The 21143-nt window shown below is 37.0% G+C and overlaps 1 protein-coding gene across 1 annotated transcript in view; it reads right to left on the reverse strand.

Moving 5' to 3' along the window:
* Nucleotides 1-3551: 3551 nt before the first annotated feature.
* Nucleotides 3552-21143, reverse strand: part of ADGRA3 (adhesion G protein-coupled receptor A3) — a 53543-nt gene continuing 35951 nt past the window's right edge. The window contains 10 exon segments of the mRNA XM_066185545.1: nt 3552-5125; nt 5312-5407; nt 7443-7588; nt 8598-8721; nt 9261-9385; nt 14092-14300; nt 14439-14652; nt 15735-15938; nt 16219-16380; nt 18816-18965. Of these exon segments, the coding sequence (XP_066041642.1) occupies nt 3883-5125; nt 5312-5407; nt 7443-7588; nt 8598-8721; nt 9261-9385; nt 14092-14300; nt 14439-14652; nt 15735-15938; nt 16219-16380; nt 18816-18965 (2673 nt within the window). The 3' untranslated portion in view covers nt 3552-3882.

The following is a 21143-nucleotide window of genomic DNA, read 5'->3' on the forward strand; positions in this document are numbered from 1 at the left end:
TCTACAATGCATGGGGAAGGCACAACCTCAGCCAGCAGAGAAGCTGCTGCAGGCTCTGTGGGGACTTTTCAGAAGTGGCCAGGTGTGCAGAGTGGGCAGACTGGCTGCTTTCCTCACCTCTAGCCAAGGACTGCCCTTCCTTACCCGCTTAAATGGAGGCGAGCTTCAGCTGTGATGTTGCTAGGCTTGTCATACTACAATCTTACTAATTTACCAGTGTTCAAAATTTTATTCTTTTATATAAAATAAATTGTACATCTGCATTCATAGATACCACCACATAATTACCTCCTCCATCTCCCCAAATGTCCATATCCAACCAATCTGGGAAGCAAAGGTATATAAACCTCACTTAAACTAGAACCAAACTCCTACAACACAAAAAGTTCCCTTTTTTGAAAGCCGGGATTAGAAATTCAGTGTGTTCATTAAATTAGATGATTTTTTTCATGTTTTATATGTTAATCTTGAACTCCAAGGAGAATAGTACTTCTCACAGATGTCTATGCTACTAATCTCTCTAATATCTGGCTACCGTGACCAAATAAAACCAACGCAAACTGATCCTTTGCTTTGCTCAGGGATATGAAAAGGCAGCAACACAAGACATCACAACAACAAGCTTCAGCAAGCAGCACAGTGCTAACACAGAAGTGGTCAAAATGTAATTAAGTAAAATGAACCAACTTAATAAAAAGTCATTGTTTCTTCCAACATCTGAAATATTTCTTAACCTACACAAAGCTTAAATTATTAGCATTTAAGGTGTTCTGATAACGCGTGAGATCCAATTAACAAGAGATGCCTCTGCCCAAATTAAGGTGCAAATGAGACCATATGCCAAGTCAATAGCATGCATTTAACAATGAACATGAGGCAGAAAGATAGAAGATTGTGTGTAGACTTCATAGCACCTTCCAGTATCTGAAGGGGCTTACAGGGAAGTCAGAAAGGGACTCTTTATCAGGAATTGTAGTGACAAGACAAGGAGTAAGGGGCACAAATTGGAAGAGGGGAAATTCAGGTTACAGATTAGGAAGAAACTCTTACTCTGAGGATGGTGAGACAGTGAAACAGGTTGCCCAGGGAAGTTGTGGATGCTCCACCCCTGGCAGGGTTCAAGGCCAGGTTGGATATAGCCTTGAGTAACCTGGTCTAGAGGGAGGTGTCCCTACTCATGGCAGGGGCAGTTTAAACTAGATTGTCTTTAAGATCCCTTCCAACCCATAACATTCTGTGATAAAACCACCAAAACTTTTTTAGCCATAAACCACGGTGTGCTTATACCCTTTTCCTCTATACCCATGACACTTGTTTTTCAATGTCTGCTGCCACTAGTATGACAACACAAATATGCTCACTTTTATCATGGACGCAACCAGCCCTAATTACTGCTGTTTCTGGTCTCTCCATTTTTTGTAGATAACACAAACTGCCCCCACTTTGTGTTACCTGCTTTCCTTTGTGTATCTGATTAATGATTGTAGCTACTCTCTCACTGATCCACAGAAGGCAAAAATAAGCTTTCTGTGGTTTTTGTTTTGGGATTGGTTTTTTTTTTTTTTGCAGTGGAGCAATTTAGATGGTTTCTCATGTGAAATTTAATTACAATTCTGAAAGCAAGCTTACTTTACACTATTAGGAAGGAAGATGTGAAAAAACCTGAAGACTTTCTGTTTCTAACTTTCTTAATAAGATACTATATTGAATACCCCCTTTTTATGGAGTCTAATAATCTGCCTTCCACGTTTCTGTTACAGAAATCCTTTCAATTTAAGATGCTTCATTAAAAATGCAGCAGATGAGAGTATCATTGTGTTTGTCAAGACTGTATCAGAGAACGTCTTAATTTATCATCTGAGCCAAAGCACTTGTTAGACAAAAAGCAAATGCAGCTATGTATATAGCAATGAGTGAACTAAGCATGTTTATTAGAGTGATGATTTAAGAAATATTTTGCATTAATGACCCTGTCTGTACCAAGGCTAGTCAGAGTTTATTAGATACTACAAGAAAAGCTTATTTTTTATCTCATCAAAACAGGGAAAACTATCAAGCTATGCAGAAGTATTACATACAGAATTGATTTTAAAGGTGAGTTTCAAGAAATACTAAACTGATTTTTGGATCCAAGCAAACCTATGAAAAGGGGGCAAGTGCTAAAAGCAATGGGCAAGCATATTCTAAAGGACAACCAATCCTAGCCTAAGTCCCTATCCTGCCTTGTTCAGATAATAAATAATCTATGGACCGTTTGAACATTTTTCTATATTATCCATGGAATACATTTTCCTGGCACTATAATTTTAAAGATAAAAAGTAGGCTTAAGTTATTTGCATGTGTACATACATTTGTTATGATAAAAAAGCACAGTATCGACACCTGACTAAATATAATGTAAGAGTATCTCAGTTTGAGCTACAGACTATGTATGAATTGCTCCTAGTTGTGCAATATACAGAATCACAGAATGTGGTATACAAATTCATCTCAAGGGATGACTGTTTCTCCTGGCACACACCCTTACTGCCTGCAGTTCAGTTTTCATGACTTGCAGCATTTGGAATGGAATAGGATCAAGTTGCTGGTTTTGACTTCTAGGTCCAAAACTGCATTTCTGCCACCAAAAGGAACCCTCCTGCACCAAATAACAACCCACAAAAAGCAATTACAAAGCAGTCAGTTGTCTAAGATGCGTAGATACCTTATCAAATAGATTTAAAACAGATACTTGATATATACTTGTGTATTTAATTGTTTTTTCTTTGATAGTACCCATAAGCTCCTTTTTTCTGAGTGTCTATCCTTATGGTAGCTGTAAGGCGGGATACAAGCTAAAAGCTACTTCTGAAACCAGGAAAATAGAATAGCAATCAAAACTGAGTCATACACTGTCAAAATGTTCCTAAAAGAATTCTTAAATGGTAACTACCCACAAGAAGTAAAAATAGAACCCAAACTCTAACAACACTGTCCTATTGCAGAGGTTTGTACAATGCATCCAGGATTAGTTCGCACTAACAAACTACTAGAGGCTGCAGTAAATCTGGCAAGCAGTAACTAGACGTATCTGAACAAGTTTACAAATTATTTACCACAATACTTGAGTATGGATAATGTTAGATCTGTATCGTAACTCAGATACGCTTAACTAAAACAACCGAAAGTGGCAAGTCTGAAATAGGTAGCCAACTAACCAAGCATATACAATCCAATTCCATTTGTTGCCTAAAGGCTGAGTTGTGGTATCAGTATTAGATTATGCAGAAGCATTTTTTCCTATTTAATACACACAGCTTTAGCAAAACACAGGTACAACCTCAAGCACCACTCTGCAACTACTACTTCAAATTGGTCACAGCAGCAGGATGATACAAAATACAATCTTGTTTACACTGAGGTGTCAACAATTTAAGTGTAGAAAACTGTAACTTCAGTATTTTCTTTAGTAATGGAAGCTCATAAGTTTCAGATAATGAAACAGTAAAATCAATATGACATTCACTGCAGTAATATTTTAAAAACCCAACAAATAAGTGCAACTTTGGGCTGCTGGGGAAAATACTATTTATTATACATTTAAATACAAATTTGAAATGTGTTGTGGACACATCCTGCAGGGTTACAGGTAAAAAAATGTACAAAGTTGTGTTCTGCATCTCACAAGACTGACACTTCAAAAAAAAAATTCACAAAATACCAAGGAAGAGTTCATCTTTGTAAGAACAGCAAAGGTAATAACGCATAAATTTTTTTGCTTGGCGTATTATCTTTGTTCCCTCCCTGCATAAAGTACCTAGTTTGTAAACAGTCTTTAAAAGTGTTAATAGCTTTAAGGAATGTGTAATCACAGTTTATATGGATTCATCCCACAAAGAATGCTACACAGTAGTTTCGTGTTTCCATAACCCAGTTCTAATATTACCAGTACTGTCCGCAGTGAGCATAGGTCCATCCTGTCCACTGCTTTTAAGTGGTCCATTCTGGATGGCTAAATTTAAGCCGTAAGATTTTTGTTGATTTTCAAGCTCGGCCGCTATTGGTTTCCTTAGGATATCTTTTTTGTTGTTGGTAGCTATTGTTTTCTCTGTATTTCTGCTACTTTTTGGAAGTGTACTGCAAGCATCACTGCTGTCTTGTTGGGACTGGTTATACTGACGTTCTCTGTAGGCCAAATAGGCTCTTCGGCTCCTCGAGTGCCCCTCGCTGTTGCTCTGGCGAGTTTTGGGTAAGCCATTTTGCACACTTCCTTCCACACTCGTGGGAACATCATAAGCATATTCCCTCAGCACTGCAAGCCTGCTGGCACGATGGCCCTTGCTCCTGTTCTTATGGTGCCGGCTTGGGTGTCCGTTTGTCCGAAACTGTACGTCTAATGGAGCTACATGCATTTTGATATCATTATCTACTGAATGTTCGGTCAGACTGTTATCAAGTTGAGGACCTGTGTTCAACGGCAGAGAAGTAGGGTGGCACTGAGCTGCTGCAGCTTGTAAGTTAGTTAGTTTACAACCTTGAGACGAGTTTTTTAAGCTTGAGGCACTTTTATTTGTGCATGAGGATTCTGCACTACTGTTGGTGCATTTCGGGGCCTCTCCGTTGGTTCCACTGGAACTGGAGGGTGGCACATTTACTTGCACTGAATATGTACTCCTTCCTGGGCAGCAAGCTGTTATCCAAGCATGCCTGACATCTTCCCTGTTAATGCAATGGTGCACCATAAGAAAGGCACTGAGGCTTAAGCATGTTGCCCCAAAAAAACAGCTGAAGATCAGGTCCATAGGATAATACAGGGAGACAGACAGAGCTCCAAAGATCCACAGCGTAACATACAGAACCAAAGTAAGGCCCACTCCCAGAAGCTGTGCTGGAAAACTGTGCTCGTTCTCCAAAGCAGATGTGGACACCAGGGACACTGACAGTGAATCCTGGTGGGCCAGCTCCCCGTGTTCGTTGGTGGCCAGACGCTGCTGCTCCTCAACAGGTTCCTTCAGCTCGTATTTGCGTTCAGGATGACGCTTTAGTTGTATGAATATGCTGAGAAAATACATACAGTTTATGAAAACTATAAAACTAGCAGGTCCATAAAATGCTCCTAAGCTAGGTTCCCAAGCCATCCAGCAACTGCAAAAGAAACAAACCAAAGAATAAATTAACATCTCGCACTAGCCACTTATGCTTTCTCAGTTCATTGAAATGATCTTGTCTGTGCTACATTTTCTGGAAGAATCAAAATTCATTGTAACAAGTATTCAGAGAAAAGCAAGCCTAAGAAATCTTATGACGAACTCTCACTTATAGGGTACTTACTAAGGTGCATTAGGTCTGCTGCCATAATTTCTGATGTTTGCTGCAGCTGTTATTCCACAAACTATGATAGGGATCCCTCCACCAATAAGGTAGAACCTAAAAAATAAAACCAATTTATCAGCAGCTGCTTAAGTGCAATGGATTTTTTTTTTCCTTTTTTTGAATTTTTTAAATTTTTTTTTTATTTCCTAAGTCTTCCTCACTACAGTTTTTCTCCTCCTGCTGTAAGCTGCCTCTCTCTCAAAGCTGCTCACTCCCACCTCCCACTCACAGACACTGAACAAAAGTATACAGCGTTAGAAGGGAGAAACAAAAGCTCTCAGTCAGAAGCTGTAAACTGCTGGAAAAGAGTAAGAAAACTTAGAATGAAAATACTAAGTGGTATGTCCTGTGTTCCAGAGATCAACTTGCCTAATATTGTATAACTGTTATTTCAAATTTTTTTGGGTGCAGGAATTCAGCAGATGGCAGGCTTTTTTTTTTTTTTTTTTTTTTTTTTTTTTTTTTTTAATTACTATTTTTAATGGACTCAGTAATTTTATAATATACACTTCCCAGCTCCCTGTGGTGGTATTAATGAAAACTGTACACTTTCAAGAAGAAAAAGGGCCTATGTTGTTGGAGTATCTAATTTTTCATTCTGATTTCTATGAATTCACACTGAATTCATTAGTGGCAGATCAATGATTACTGATAATCATTCAAATTAACAGCACTCAGTCCTGCAGCTTATACTAAGCCAGCCCAAAGTCAGATCAGAACACAAAAGTGAAAACTCTTACTGTGACATGTGGGTGAGCATTTATTTTTTATAAACAGGAGACACCTATTGTGGTGGTCCTGGACTTTTCCACAGCATTTCTGATAATTCATCAGAAATTGCTCCTGTCTCACTTGAATCACAAAACAACAGTCTAAAGCCAATTACAACTTTATTGGAAATCAAGATACACTGAATTTATTATTTAGTTGCTGAATTCTATGAAGATCAGATTCTGACATTGGTTCATTCTGTATCTTGATGCAGCAACCAGGAGCTGGCCAGACAAAACAAATCTTTGTACAGGGACTACATTATGGGTAGTTTTATTTTGAACCTAAGTTTAAAAGACAACTGAAAAAAAAAATCCTTCTGTGACCTTTCCATATAAAAACATCACACATCTATCTGACTGAGGAAATTCCTGATCCGCAGGTAGTTGGACACTGAATAAGTCTGAAAAATATAAAAAATGTTTGCTCCGTTCTTGTCTTGGATATTTGGCTCCAGAGCTACTGCCAGTGTCAGAGATGAGGTGTTCACACCTGAAATGGCATGTTTATGTCTGCGCAGAGCCGAGCCTGTGTGACTGGTAATTTTAGTGCAATGTTTTCCAAAGCAGAAACTTCATAATAAATAATAAGGGATAAAAATGTTTGTAAGTAGAACTTAAAATGTTACTTGAAGATAATCAGAAAAACACTTCTGTTTTTCTGCAGCCCCTGTACTTTCAAAATCAAGCTCTTTAAATGTTCGCCAGTAACTAATCAAAGTTAATCAACTTCTGCCACCTTGTGGAGAATTTTAGTGTAGCAGTTTTTAATTAATACCAGAAGCTCAGGAGGCAACATGAACAAGGTATATCAGTATTTTTTAGTAAGAACATTTCACATATGTGAATTTAACAGAAAATTAGTTTGTCTCATTTCTGGGATTTCAAAAATGACAAGTCTAGGAGGAACACCTCACAAAGAACAATATTTTCATTTGATAATGAGTGACACCCCTATTTTTCAAATAATTTATAAACAGTCTTTGGAAAATATATTTAAATTTATTTACTTAAATTGTAGTGTTTGTTAATTGTGTTAACAGTTCTTCACATTTTTTCTTCTGAGCATTTAATGGGTTGTGCTGCTATTCAACGTCCTCTAATCAAACCTTCATTAATTTTCTAATTTACAAATCAGCAACCCAGCATTGCATCTGTAATACACTAAGACCAATAGTCTTTCAGCTCACCCTCCTTAACATAACAATGAGGAACAGCAAAATCTGAAAGGAACTTTACAGACTTGAAGAGAACACAAGGGGACAGAATATAAATGTAGCAACCTGGGAAGTAAGGAGCCACAGAAGCAAACAACTCACCTCAGCATTGGCCTGGGTGGAGGAGGTGGCTCATCAGGATCCTGACACCTTTTTGCTTTTTTGGTTACCTGCTTGTAGATATTACGAGATGTCACTCCCAGCCACAATACTGTTGCAAGAGTGGAATAATGGAGAATTATCCCAACCTTAAAACAAAAATAGACAACAAAAAAAGAATTAACCCCCAAATATTTCCTTTCTACTAAGTTAATACAGTAATCATTAAACTCACAACTCCCCATAAAGCTGAAATTTTCAAAAGCTCTATTCAAGAGAAAAAACGTATGTGCATGTGTGCACACACGTAGGAGAAAGATCAGGGATGTATTTCATTGCAGCACTTTGGACCATCAAACTAATAACTCCAGTAAATTCAAACAAAAAGCATTATGGAATATTACAGTGAGGGACTTGAAAATTTTTTTAATCACTGGATTAAAAAAAAATTTAGAAAATTCACTGACATTTTTTGAAAGCAGCAATTGTTGTTATACTGAAACACTGGAATGGAATTGAGATGGCCAAGTCTTAGAAGGGCAAACGATCAAAAAGGAGTGTCACTAAAGCATGGGGGCTTGAAACACTTTTCTCCCCTCCCCTTTGGTTATACAGAAAAAATGGAAATAGGTATTTTAATTTACAGGCCACGAAAATCAGATATCACGTGGCCTGTAAAGGACACATACAGGCCTATAAAATAATTCCATAGTAAGTCTCAAAAACAGAAATAACCAATAAAACTCAGTTTCTGTGGTAGCATTTGGGGAAAAAAAATCTGCTGCACATTTTAAAAGGACATACAGTGATAGGAGGAATGACTTTAAAGTGAAAGACAGCTGATTTCTATTAGATGTAGGAAAGTTCGTTTTTTATAATGAGGGTGGCAAAGCAGAGGCACAGGTCGCCCAGAGAGGTATTTGATGCCCCATCCCTGGAAATACTGCAGGTCAGGTTGGATGGGGCACTGAGCAACCTGACCCAGTTGAAGATGTCTGTCTTTACTGCAAGGGTGTTGAACTAGATGACTTAAAAGCAAAACATTAATTTTTTGTCCAATTTTATATTTTGATGAACGCCTATACAGCGTGACAGTTCTGTAAGAGGCAAGGGGGCACATACATACAAAGGACTACAAAACCAGTAACTTTTACTTACTGCTTGGCAAATACTGGCATTCCTGGTCTGAGTTATGCCTCCAATAAACACCACACATGTCAGAAAAATATGAAAGCTCAAGTTAACTAACATATGCCAGCTTTTAACACTGATCCTGATCACACTGTTAAAGGAAAGAAATTAGACAATATAAAACACAGCTACATTACTGTTTTCAGAAATTAGCAAGACAATCTTGTGATAAACGACATTTAATTCCTGCAAATGACTGTTTGACTACCACATACTTTGTAATCAAATACGATCTCTGGACTTTATCACAAGAAATTAAAACGCCCACCTATTACCAGCTTTATACATCTATTTGGGGCCTGCTTTAAAAATTTTAGGATTCAGGCTTTCACATCAACAGAAATGTAAAAGGCTGAACAGTTTGTTAAATTCTATCATTATACTTGAATGGCCTCTTCTTTCATCATGAAGCAAAATGAAGAATTAAAGGAGAGACATGGTTATGAGAGCTAAATTATCATACTCAAGAAAGATAAAATAGCTACTTGCCTAACTGTTAGTTTGCATCAACAAATTTTATGGGGAAAAAGCATTGAAAGCGTATTACTATATCATGCTCTAATAAAAAAGAAAAGATAGTCCTAAGCATGATCAAAGTAATTTTCTGAGTCTGGTAATTTTGATTCCTACCTGTGATGGTATATGTAACTGATCATGATCATCAACAGGCACATCAGCAAAACCATGGCAGTGGCATAAATTACTGGATGCAGAAGATCAGCTGGTTGTGTATATAATTCAGCTCCAGCCAAGTCCTGACAACAAAAACAGTAACATTAGTCTTCTGTATCTATATTTTGAGGGTGGGGGAATGACAAAAGGAACACAAGAAGTCATAGACACCTTCTAGATGAAATGTCTTCCTTCCCTTCCTGCCTGTCCTGAAACAACTCTCCAGTTATTTATTTGTTATTTCTGGGTTTCTTCTGAAATTATCTGCTTTTCTGGCTGACCTTTATAAAGGCAGTCACAATTCTTATAGAACAGTTCAACTTCATATATTCTTGAGCATACAGAGAGGTAAGCAGTTTATAGAAACACACCGTTTTTTTAACCTTAAAATATCTGTATGTGCAGATGTGTAGTAACTTAGTTACAGTTGTGATTATCTTCTTTAACAGCCCAACGAACATCACAGGAAGTGCCCTCAGCAAGTCTGTAGATAATGTTATAGACTGGGGGACTGATTAACAGATTGGAAAATAATCAGAGGGACATTGGTGAGACAGAGAAATGGGTTGATAAAATATCATGGAATTTAGGAACGGAAAACGTTAAAGGATCTGCATCTGGAATGGAATAACCCCATGCACATAAAAATAGAGGCTAGGCATTGAACTGATTAGAAAACAACCTGAGTTAGTGATAGACAAAAGCTGACCACAAGTCAGCAATGTCACTTGCAGCCCAAGGCCACACTTTGCTGTGTGAGCACTGACACAGCAAGTGGGTGAGCTGATCCTTCCCTTCTGCTGAGCACTGAGACCTCCCTGCAGAACTCACAGTATCAGGCTCCCCAGCACCAGAAAGACACTGACATACTGGATGGAGCAAGTCTAACAGATCACCAGGATGATTAAGCAGGCTGAAGCATACAGTGTCTGAGGCTGAAGAAGATGTCTTTTATCTTTAAGAAGAAAAGGAAGTGGGGAGTAATCTCATTATTTATATTAGACTACCTACTGGGATGGTATAAAGAAGACCAAGTCAAACTCTTTCAAACTCTTCTTGGAACCGAACCATCCAATAATGAAAGGAAACTGACTATCAGCAACACAGAAAATTCTCATTAGATACAGGAGAAAAATTCTGAAGTGGTCACATACTGCCTAGAGAGAGACTGTGTCCTTGGAGATACAGCTTGACTGAATATGACCTGGAGCAGTAAGATTTGATTTTAAAGGCAGTCAAGCTTTGAGCAGGTTAACTGGACCAAATGGCACCAGATGTTCCTACCAGACTGTTATTCTACGACTACTGTTTGACCAGAATAGATAGTTGATAACTCTAAGAGAATTCAACAGCTCTAGAGCATCAATTAAATTTTCGGAATTCACCCCAGAATGACATTTTCATTTTCTCAAAAGAAGAAATAATTCTGTTTGGAAGCAGTTACACTTTACCGGAGTTCCAGGAGTGGGGAGGGGACACAGACATAACAACTCAAAAGAATCTCTAGTCCCCAGCACAAAATACAAAATTTACTTAGCTATGATTAGTGAAAAAAAATCTATTAAAAATAATTTTTTGGAATGGACAGGATACAGAAAAGTCTCTCCCCTAGAATTCTCAGTGAGTCTTGTTAAACTTCTGGAATTGGCAAAGTTCAAAAATGTCCTGAGGAAAAGGAGAAAAAACATAGCATTTAGAAAGAACAGTAAAAGATTAGGAGGAAGTTTCAGTCTGTTTTGAGAAAAAGCAGTGATATTTTTAAGCTTAGAATCGGTAATCTGATTTCATGGACAGGAAAAGAGTTTTTGAATTGAGGCTTACAATTAAATTAGAGTCAACAGTCTCTTCACCATACCTTCAATTGTCCTTTCATCACAATATAAATTCGTTATTCCTAACTAACTCAACAACCTTATTTCAACCTAATTTAATCAGGTTGCCAGTTTGATTCTTATCTATTTGCTTTTCTTTGGCACCTGGAAAAGGATCTTAAGAATTTATGCCTCAGGCAGCCAGTGTCATCTGATTTCAACACTCCCATGGCCTGGTTGTTATGCAGCTGGGGATCCCTGAGAACTCATTGCGCTGTTAGAAGCATAAGCAAATCTTTTGTCATACCTGGCCCATGAGTACCAGGCAACAGAAACTACAGGACAATTCTGGTTGCTGCTTCCAGACTGGTGTCAGGTAACAAGATCTCATGTATGGATCTAATATTCTAAAACATCTGAGGAAACTCAGCATATGCCTTGCCTAGATAGCCAAGGCCTTGCCCCAATAACCAATGGAATAAATCAATGGAATTCTTTACCCATTGCACTGACATCTTTCAGCAGACCTAGTAAAAGGAGTAAGGGGAGCTAATAATGTTATTTCTGAGCTAAACTGATCATAAATAATTATTAAGTAAAAAAGAATATCAGTACAGTAACAGTAGAGATGGCATTAAGAGTACTGGGGAGTTTATAGTTAATTAGCAGAACTCTTGTTTCTTCTCAACCACTATTGCTAGGTTTTTTTCCTCTGTTCATCCTGTAATAATGAGTTTTCAGCTGAGCCTTCTGCTTATCTCTTTTATTATTAAACAGTGGTGAAGATAATCTCCAAATAAATACAAAGTTTTACAACTGCATCTGCCTAAATCACTAGATCAGAAAACTAGGCACTCAGTGATTTGTTTCCTTATCAGAGGACTTTACATGATGTTCTAAAATGTAGGAAGAGGGTCAGTACACTACAAATTCCTTTCTTCTACATATATATGTACTAAAGTAAAGTAGATTAAAATAGAGTGAAAGAGCTCTGATTAAGTCATTCACCATCCAGCCAGGATGATGAACCACCATGTTCAAGTTCCTCCTGCCACTGCTGTTTCATGTATTTGCTGTTATAATGACAACTGCTGGATTAAAGAGCAAACTTCTAAAACTGAACCCTAAAAAACTTCCTCTGAGCCTGAGACCAGAACCCAGACTTGCACAATATGACGGGAGTCTAGAAATTAAATAGGCTATTATGGCTTTTTTGGTTAATATATGGATAGGCATTATGAAAACCATTTTAACAGCACTTAGACATCCAGAGTTTCTGCAATGTATTATCTGTGTGCAAAGAACATCTGTGCTCCTCCACCTACCCCCTCCTCTCCAGTCTCTACAGCCTAACATTTTGGAAAGTGGCTAAATACCTAATGAATACCAGTTTTGACCAAGTATACAACAAGAGCTCCTGACAGAAAAGGAAGAAAACTGGCCCTTTTTCTAACTTGATTTCTGATTGTCAACAGTTCCCTCTATAATTCACAAGAGGATATTCATACAATCTTACCATGCATTAATTCAGAAATAATCTTTATAGAAGCAGATTGAACATGCTTTTCATTTTTCTTCCTCCAGGTGACAGAAATGAGACCAATTTAAAGCATAATCTCTCTTTACATGCATATTATACATACATATTAAGTTTAATTCTGTTTTAAAAAATGCTGGTAAATTTTAGGAAAGGATTATATATTTTAAAAATATCAAAGAAAGGAACACTACTTGTAAAAGTTTACTTGATTGTAGAAGTCAAAAGTAATTTAAAATAGTACCCTCAAAGGTAAAGTGAAAAGTTGCTCTCTTTGAGCTCTTTTAAAAAGCTTGACATGTAAATCAATTTTCGGTAAGTTCAGCTTGGTAATTATCATTTAATTCACTTCAGATAAAGGCTTTTGAAAATCTGAGTTGCTAAAGAAAAATAACAACTTCTAATCCACTAATCATCATAAAGGAGTCCTCCTTCTTCCATGTATAATTACATAAAAATATATATTTAATTCCACACAGAACACATTAACTGCCACAAAACCCATACCAAATTTACATTTAACAGTATTTCCTAAACTTCATAATATTTCACTCAGCTTACTACCAGCCCACCCTATTTATGTATGACAATTTATAATTTAGCATCTCTAGGAATTATTGATGGGCAGGATAGCAGTCACCATCTATAAAAAGGGAAGCTTCCCAGGCCAGATTCTGACATTAAGAGTTCTGAGAGCAAAGAAGAAATTCAGCTTCATCACTGAGAAGCATTAAAAGAAAGTATCTTTTCTATCACCGTTTTTCAGAACCAGTTAATCATTTTATTGATACCAATATGCTTAGACTAGATTTTAGATACTATTTTTCAGCAGTATTTCAAAAATACTTTTTTTTCACAGTTACTAAGTGTTTTGATTTTTTTTCCATTTCCACTGACATTTCTGGTAACAGATCTACATACTAGTGAATTAACAGTTAATTTGGAATGAAATTCCCAAGTCTTTGGTTATGGATCACAGAAAAAAATACCTGGGAAAACACTCCTGGTCAACTGACAAAGTCAACAAATCCAACCTAACCCAGAGAAGATAGTTTAAAATAAAGAGCAGTAACAGTTTAAGATAACCTCTCATTATTAGACTTAAGTTCATGAAAGCTAATTTGATAAAATAACTCATAAAAATGTCTTTGTATAATATAGTACTTTGCATATCAAAATTATTTTTTCCTAGTTATCTCCAGTTGTTTATTAATTGCTACCCAATTAATTACCCTTTGATAGATTTCCACTTAAACGTCATCTTACCTCAACATTTACATCAACAAAAGCAGAAACTAAAGAAGATGTATTTTTTTATGTCTAGTTTTATGTGAAATGGAGTGTGGGAATGCTTGCTTTGCTTAACACAAGAAAAAATCAAACAGAATTGTATCTTGAAACATTAAGTTCCAGAAAGAAACTAAATTAGTAAGAGTCATACCATTAAAACAGCATAGTTGCTGAGGGAGTAGCACTGAATGGTGGTAATATTTTCATCAGACAGAAGGATGCGACAGCCATCAGACTTCCATCCGCCTTGTCCGTTCAGGAGGTCGAAGTCCCACTGTGCTGCAACAGCGTCGGCTCCGTGCGCAATCCGCCGCAGCGTCACATTGATGGGAGCGTGGTGATTGGCTACGTTTAACCCATCTGGTACAAAGGAAAGGTATTTGCACATCCATTTCTCATCATGTAACACGTTAGATGCTAAAAACTTCTACTTAATCAAAACAAGGGAGTCAAAACTATTTAGTAAAGATCATAAAAAAGTAATAATAAAAAACAAACCTATCTTGGTAAGAATAACTGGAGTTACAACTGTACGACGTTTCCCATCGTCGGCGAGGTTTGTTGAATTTCCTGTTGCTGGGAAAAGCTTTCCATTGCGAAATGCAATAAGTTGAAGCTTGTAGACAGATTCATCTGCTGGTCTGATTTCTCTTTTTTGTTTTTGGGTGAAAAGGGAAGCTGGCAACTGGATAGAGGCCTCTACAATTGTGTTCTAGAAACAAACAGATTTTTAAAGTTCCAAAGAGAAAATTATGTTCAGAGATTAAATTAGCAATTCCTCTATTCTATCTCTACAGAGTCAGAGATGAATGCATTTAGCAGACTATGTATCATGACCAACCATTTGACAGTGTTTCCAAGTAATCCAGGATAAAATAGCTAATCAGGTTATTAAAGTCTTAAAATGTTTCTTAAAAGAAAAAAATAGTTAAGCTTCTGCAGTTACCTTACTTGTTACAGAGAGGAAAGTTAAAGTTGGTATAAGTAAAGTATTACAAGAATTTTTCCAGATTAGACTATTAGCAACTAGAAGCAGCAACCAACACAAGCAGAGAAAAATGCTGCAATTGTGTACTAGCACCATTCAAAACAAAATGCTGTGTATAAACAGGGTGGTTTTACTTGTATACAAATAACACTTGAGTGAGAAGTATGCATATGATTCCATAGAATTAAAGTATAAATTGTAATATACGTCCTGCAGTGACATTCAAGCAAATTAAGTGCTAAAAACAAATTGGTAAGTTGGGGAATATAATTGAAAAAATACTTTTATGGAATATGAGAAAGTGTTTCCATTTTTTACACACCCACATATATATTCAATATACATGTGTGTGTATGTATAAACACATGTGCACACAAAATTAACCTCTCAGGTCCATTTCATGCTTAATTGCAGTATTACTCTGAGCAGAATATTTCACACTTTTAAGGAGATGCTAATGTCCGATTTCATATGTAATGGAGGTGAAAATGCAGAAAAATAAAGATGTATTATTACAAACTAGGAAATGTCTCAATTTCCACACTTACTAAAAAGTCTGAAAGGACCTTTCAACGTATTAAGTTACAATGAAGAAAACCACAACAACCTATTAAAAGCGGTGTCCATTAAAACATCTATTTTGTAATCAAGCTTTATTATCCTTTATCCCTTTAATTCTTCTCACAGTCACTTTGGATTACACAAAAATGCTAATTTAACCTTAGAAATTAATAACAAAAAACTTGCTTGCCAAATCATTCATATATATTATTACAAAGTCAGTAGGGAAACAAAGAGCATCCCACCTTTAAAGCCAGGCTTGACAGTGTATTTGAAACGTTGCACTTAAAGCTTAATTGTTTATCTAGATTTCCATCTGGGTCTCTTCTCCCATAATCACTGAGTCCTGTACGGTCTGATGTAGCCACTTTCTGAAATACGGTGCAAGTCATCCCAGTGAAGCCAACAGCCTTTATTACATAGGCCTCAAGAGCAATATTTGGAGAATACTGTGACAACAAAAATCAAACATGAAATGGTTTTATACACCACAGACAGGATAATAAATAATCTTAAAGGGATTCTCTGCCTTCACAGAAAAACACATCCAGAAAACCATCTCGGTTTATCTGGCAGGTATAAATCTTTTCAAAGTATTGCTCTACTCCCTCCAGAAATAACAGGCAGTTCAGATAATGCCAGCATCTATTAAGAAAAATAAAAAACTATTCAAATTCAAGAGTGAGCAAAACCTCTTCTAAACAAATCAATAAATAAATTCATGCTTACAGTAGAATAAACTTGAGCTCCATTTGCAAGCCGATACATAGCAATTTTCTGCAGACACTGTACAATTCTGGTGCAAGCCTTGGCTTCCTTTTGTGCCATCCACAGAACACGTTCATCAGCCAACATAATATTGCTTGCTATGTCCACCATGACGTCGCCAAGCTAATATGGAAGAGAAGTAAGACTCTTTTATAGGTATGAAAGGATCCAGCAGGTAGGGTCATTACCAGGAAATATAAAGTGAGTTAGCAGCACATAAAGCACAAGGAAAATGGCTGCTCCCCTTTCAATCACCTCATCACGTTGAGATACTGAAATACTTTGACTCGGACATTTACCCCCACTGAAGAAAAACGTCATGCCAATAGAATGTGTCTGTTTATACTGTACTTAGGAAAAACCCTTGATAAATATTTTATTAAAAGGTAAGTGTGCAATACTCCACTTTCTACTGTACTAATTGCTTAAGAAGACTATTCACAATCAACTTGGAAACTAAACTATCAACTATAATATAGTTTGCATGTATGATAGAAGACAATAGGAAAAGAGTAAAACAGGCAAAAAATAGCATACAACCCCTTCTGTTTTGCTTCCTTTTAGCAAGTCAATCTTTTTTTATTGCTTTCTTGTTTGCCTTCAAATTTGCACAACCTGTTTTAGGTCACAGGTTTACATGAGAGAGACAGTAAATACCCATAGGTACCAGTGATGCTTTCAAATCATCAATTACATCGTTTAAGATCACAATCCTCACCCTGCCTTCTGAATGAAAAACAAATACAAACTATAAAGGGCACTTATAGTGCCACTCTACCAAAAATAATGAGCACCTACATTGACAACATTGACCTACACCATATTTTCACAAAATTTAAGGAGCAGTGACAACTACTGGACCAAAAGGAAAGGTAAGCGCAATTTTTAGTTGAACTGACCAAAATGCAATTCACAGTGCCTAAATTTAGGGACTGGAATTTTCTGCTGGAAGAGAGAAAGGGTAGGGTGAGGAAGTTATCACCTTTACTATGCAGGCTTCCCTTTTTTTTTTTTTTTTTTTTTTTCCCCCAGAATAAGGAAGGAACACAATCATTTCCTCTTCTTTTATTAAATCTTTAAATATAAAGCCAAGAATTGGAATATAAAAGTATTTATTATTTTGAGAACCGGCTCTCTTAGGAACAGAAGTTACAATCAGTAAAAATTCTTAACTAACACAGAGCCTTAAGTAGCATTTTCAGGCTGTAGTCCTTTGATTAAATCTTCAACAACAAAGTTAAATGAATTGAAAGTGCTTATCATGACTTATTACTACTTGAGAAATGGTAACAAGTTTCACACATCAACAAACAGTGATTTTAGAATGAGCCAGCAGTGCTAATATCCTCAACTCGCAGAATTCAAGTTGCTTCTTATAAACTTACTTATACTAATAAAATATATTACACATTATTCTTTCTCCTACTTATCAAGGTATGAAGATTTTTTTTAGCTGTAGTCTAACTTAAGACAATCTGCTAAGAACTTTCTGAACATTTTTCTTGTTGCTTCTGATAGGAAAGAGCTACTAAATGAATCTGTTTATTATTTATTGTACTAATCTTTCAGAATAGCCACTTTAGCACAAACTGGGGAACGAATAAGAAAATGGTGTAAGTGAATGAATATGAGTAAGAGTGTCAAGAACAAGTTTGCAGAGTAATAACATCATAAGAAGTCAAGCCTTAGTAATAGCTACTAAAATTTTTAAATGAAATTGTACTCATATTCCTTAAATATACCAGCAAATCACTGGCTGGCTTCAAAACAAATCTATTGAGAAAAAAACTCATTGTCTAAGATGAAAATCCTCTAAGGAGTTCTGAAAAAGATGCAGAACCAGCATTTATGGTTTGCTGGGGGGTGGACAGGGAAAATTTGGCTTTTTGGCTTTTTGCACGAGTTTAAACTCGAGGCATTGTGGTCTCCAACTTCCCAACATGCACTGTACAGTGAGATCAATATAACCTCTGTTCAGCAGTGAAACAGAGAGTTTCTACCCACTGGTGGGACTATTCAACTACTTGCATTTTTCTCCCCAACAATGAGCGTTCTCTAAGATTTTGTTTTAATGTCTTATATCCTGCAAGGCAGAGGAGTACTGAAAACCTTAGAGATATGGCTCAATATTGAATAAAGACAATCTGTCATGGTGGAAGGGGAGAAGATAAGTCTTGTTTTATTCATTATTGAGAGGATCTCTGAGGCTTTCATTATTTGCATTTTTAGATAAGAACATACCAATGAAAACCTGCATGACCCACTCCATATTAAATAAAAACAGACTTACTGTACCTATCTCCCTGCTCCAGTGCTGACCAGAGGTGTTACTCACATTACAGGTCCAGTGAATGCTGGATCATCTCAGCGCGAAAGCAAAGTCTGTGACCATGGGTCAGCAACTTCAGGGACCTACTAAACAAACAAAAACATGGAGTAGAATCTGACAATCCACTAACTCAGTGCCTGCATCTAATGTTGGGAAGATTTCACTGCTCAGAATACTTAAGGACAAACACTTTGATTATCTTTAAAGTGATGGCAAATTATCCAGTTACCTCTTTATATTTTTCAGCAAATCTTCCAAATTTCTCTATCATTTCAGCCACAAAAATAACATCCATTTTATCAGAAAAATTTGCTGCTTCAACCGTGTAAGCCAAGAGCTGTCTTGCTGTTGCCACTGCATTAGTGAGGTTGAGAGGCATCTACATAGAGAACAAACATAAGCATTTGAAAGAGGACAAGACAGAGACAACACTTCATCACGTAAGAATTGATCCAAAGGGGAGAGCGATTCCCACAGGGATCACAGCGTTTCCAGTAGCTAAGGACCAGCACCTTATCTGTAAGCAAAAACATTTCCTACAAGCCAGAGAACCACTGTTTATACTGGCAACCAGCAACTGGGGTTTGTGCTGTTGTCCTAGAAGAGAGGTACTGCACCAAAAAGAAGGAGAACCCCCCCCCTCCCCCCGAACAGTACTGTTGACTGCTTATTTTCATTTTCACCAAAGCCAAGGCATGACAAGACAAAGCTCTTTAAATATAGCACTTTATAGCAGGAGAAGCCAAAACCAATTCAAACAAAAAATTGCCACAACATTCACTCTCAATTCTGTAATTACAGGAAGCATTTGGAATGCATACACACACAAAAAACCAAGACAGATCTCGCTATGACAAAGGTCACAATTTCACTCCTGAAACATACCCCATGCTGGAAAATTCTTCACACAACATCAACATGCCTGAGCCAGCAGGGACCAACAATGGGAAATTTTACATAGTACAGTGGAAAGCTGTGCTAATGTTATCAGCTCATTTTGGTGTGGAGATATCTAGTCTGCCCTACTGAATTTGAAAAGTGCTACATAAGCACAACTATATATTTGTCCTTGCCAGTCTTAGCACTTACACATAAATTTCAATGCAACTAATGAAATTTAATTTTGTCAATATGTTAAAAGTCATGCATTTAAAGTGCAAATAAAGTTCCAAGTCATAACACATACTGAACAAAGTCAACTTTCAAATTCAGACACTCTATATAATTTCTTTGAACTTTCTCTTTAATCATGAATTTCTTTTCACCTAAAACTGTTCAATACACAAACAAGAGTGGAATATAAATGCTCTTGTAGAATGTTAAAAAGGTTTTATTTTACATGTGAACCTTTACTTGATTTAAAATGTTGGCCAAGTTCTAATGTTCAAAATAGCTCAACTACATTTGTTCAAAGGCTATAAACATGCTTGTAATATGATTACATTTAACATTAGTCTCAGAGACAAGAAACTTCTGTGCAGACTACTGCTAAAAATTCTAGACCTACAGTACACATAAAAAAATTCAGTACACATAAAAAGAAGGCAACTTTTGTAAGTAGTAACAACTCCCACACCCCAAACATTCCTTCTCCCTTTCAAAGAATTTCAGCATAGAATACCTGTGTACATTTATTTCTGAGTAGATAATAGGAAGTTATCTACTTCACACATGAAAATTATTGTTTTGCTTTTCTGAAGATACCAATCTGATGCTTACATTTTAAACTTCCTAACACAAAGTTGGTCACATTTTTCCACAACCTGAAAAATGTTGGCTAAGCAGTAAAAGCAGTTATGACAAGCTTAAGCTAGGCTCTTGAGCAGCTGGGCTACAGCACATTGGCAGGAAAGGCACTGATTTGTCACAGGCCTTGCAGAAAAATGTGAATTCCCAGGTGAGAAAAAAAGCAAACCAGCAGCATCAAAGCTCGATTTAAGCTAATACTCAACCTTTCTGTGCCCCAGAAAACTGCAAAGTGGTCCCCAGCATCATCTCTCTCCTGTTAGCCAGTCATTAAGAAAGAACACTCTTCATTTGAGCCCACAAACCTGTTTCATGTGACCAAGCCACGGCATGCACCTCTCGTGCTATGAATATAAAGCAGAATAGTTACGTCAATCCCTAAGTTTATCTTGGGCCAGTAAAGGAATTCCCTTTCTTTTCTTCTCACCCCTGCAATCTTTGTTGGCCAGTGCTCAGGGATCCTCAGGGAACCAGAGCAGGAGAACAAAAAGCTGTGTCAGCATTAAGAAGTACCTGAACGCAGAGGGAGCAAGTCAGCCCATCGTACACAATAGGCAGTACAAATCTTTTACCTCAAACTGGAGTTAGCCCAATCAACTGGACATCAAGATTTCACTGTGTGTATAAATTCCAAGGGGAAAATAACAGTTTAGATCCGATTGTCCCAGTTAGGGGCTGAGGTGCTTCAGACAAGTAAGTGCAAAGTTTTCCCTAAAATGTGAGATGAACTGGAACACTCCAAACCCACTCAACAGTAGAAATCCTACATGTACTTGTCTAGGCTCAGACAAGAACCACGGCCCCATGTTAA

The sequence above is a fragment of the Chamaea fasciata genome, unplaced genomic scaffold (genome assembly GCF_029207755.1).
Source record: "Chamaea fasciata isolate MVZ Bird 193981 ecotype frontalis unplaced genomic scaffold, bChaFas1.0.hap1 SCAF_6, whole genome shotgun sequence".
Taxonomy (NCBI): Eukaryota; Metazoa; Chordata; class Aves; order Passeriformes; family Sylviidae; genus Chamaea; species Chamaea fasciata.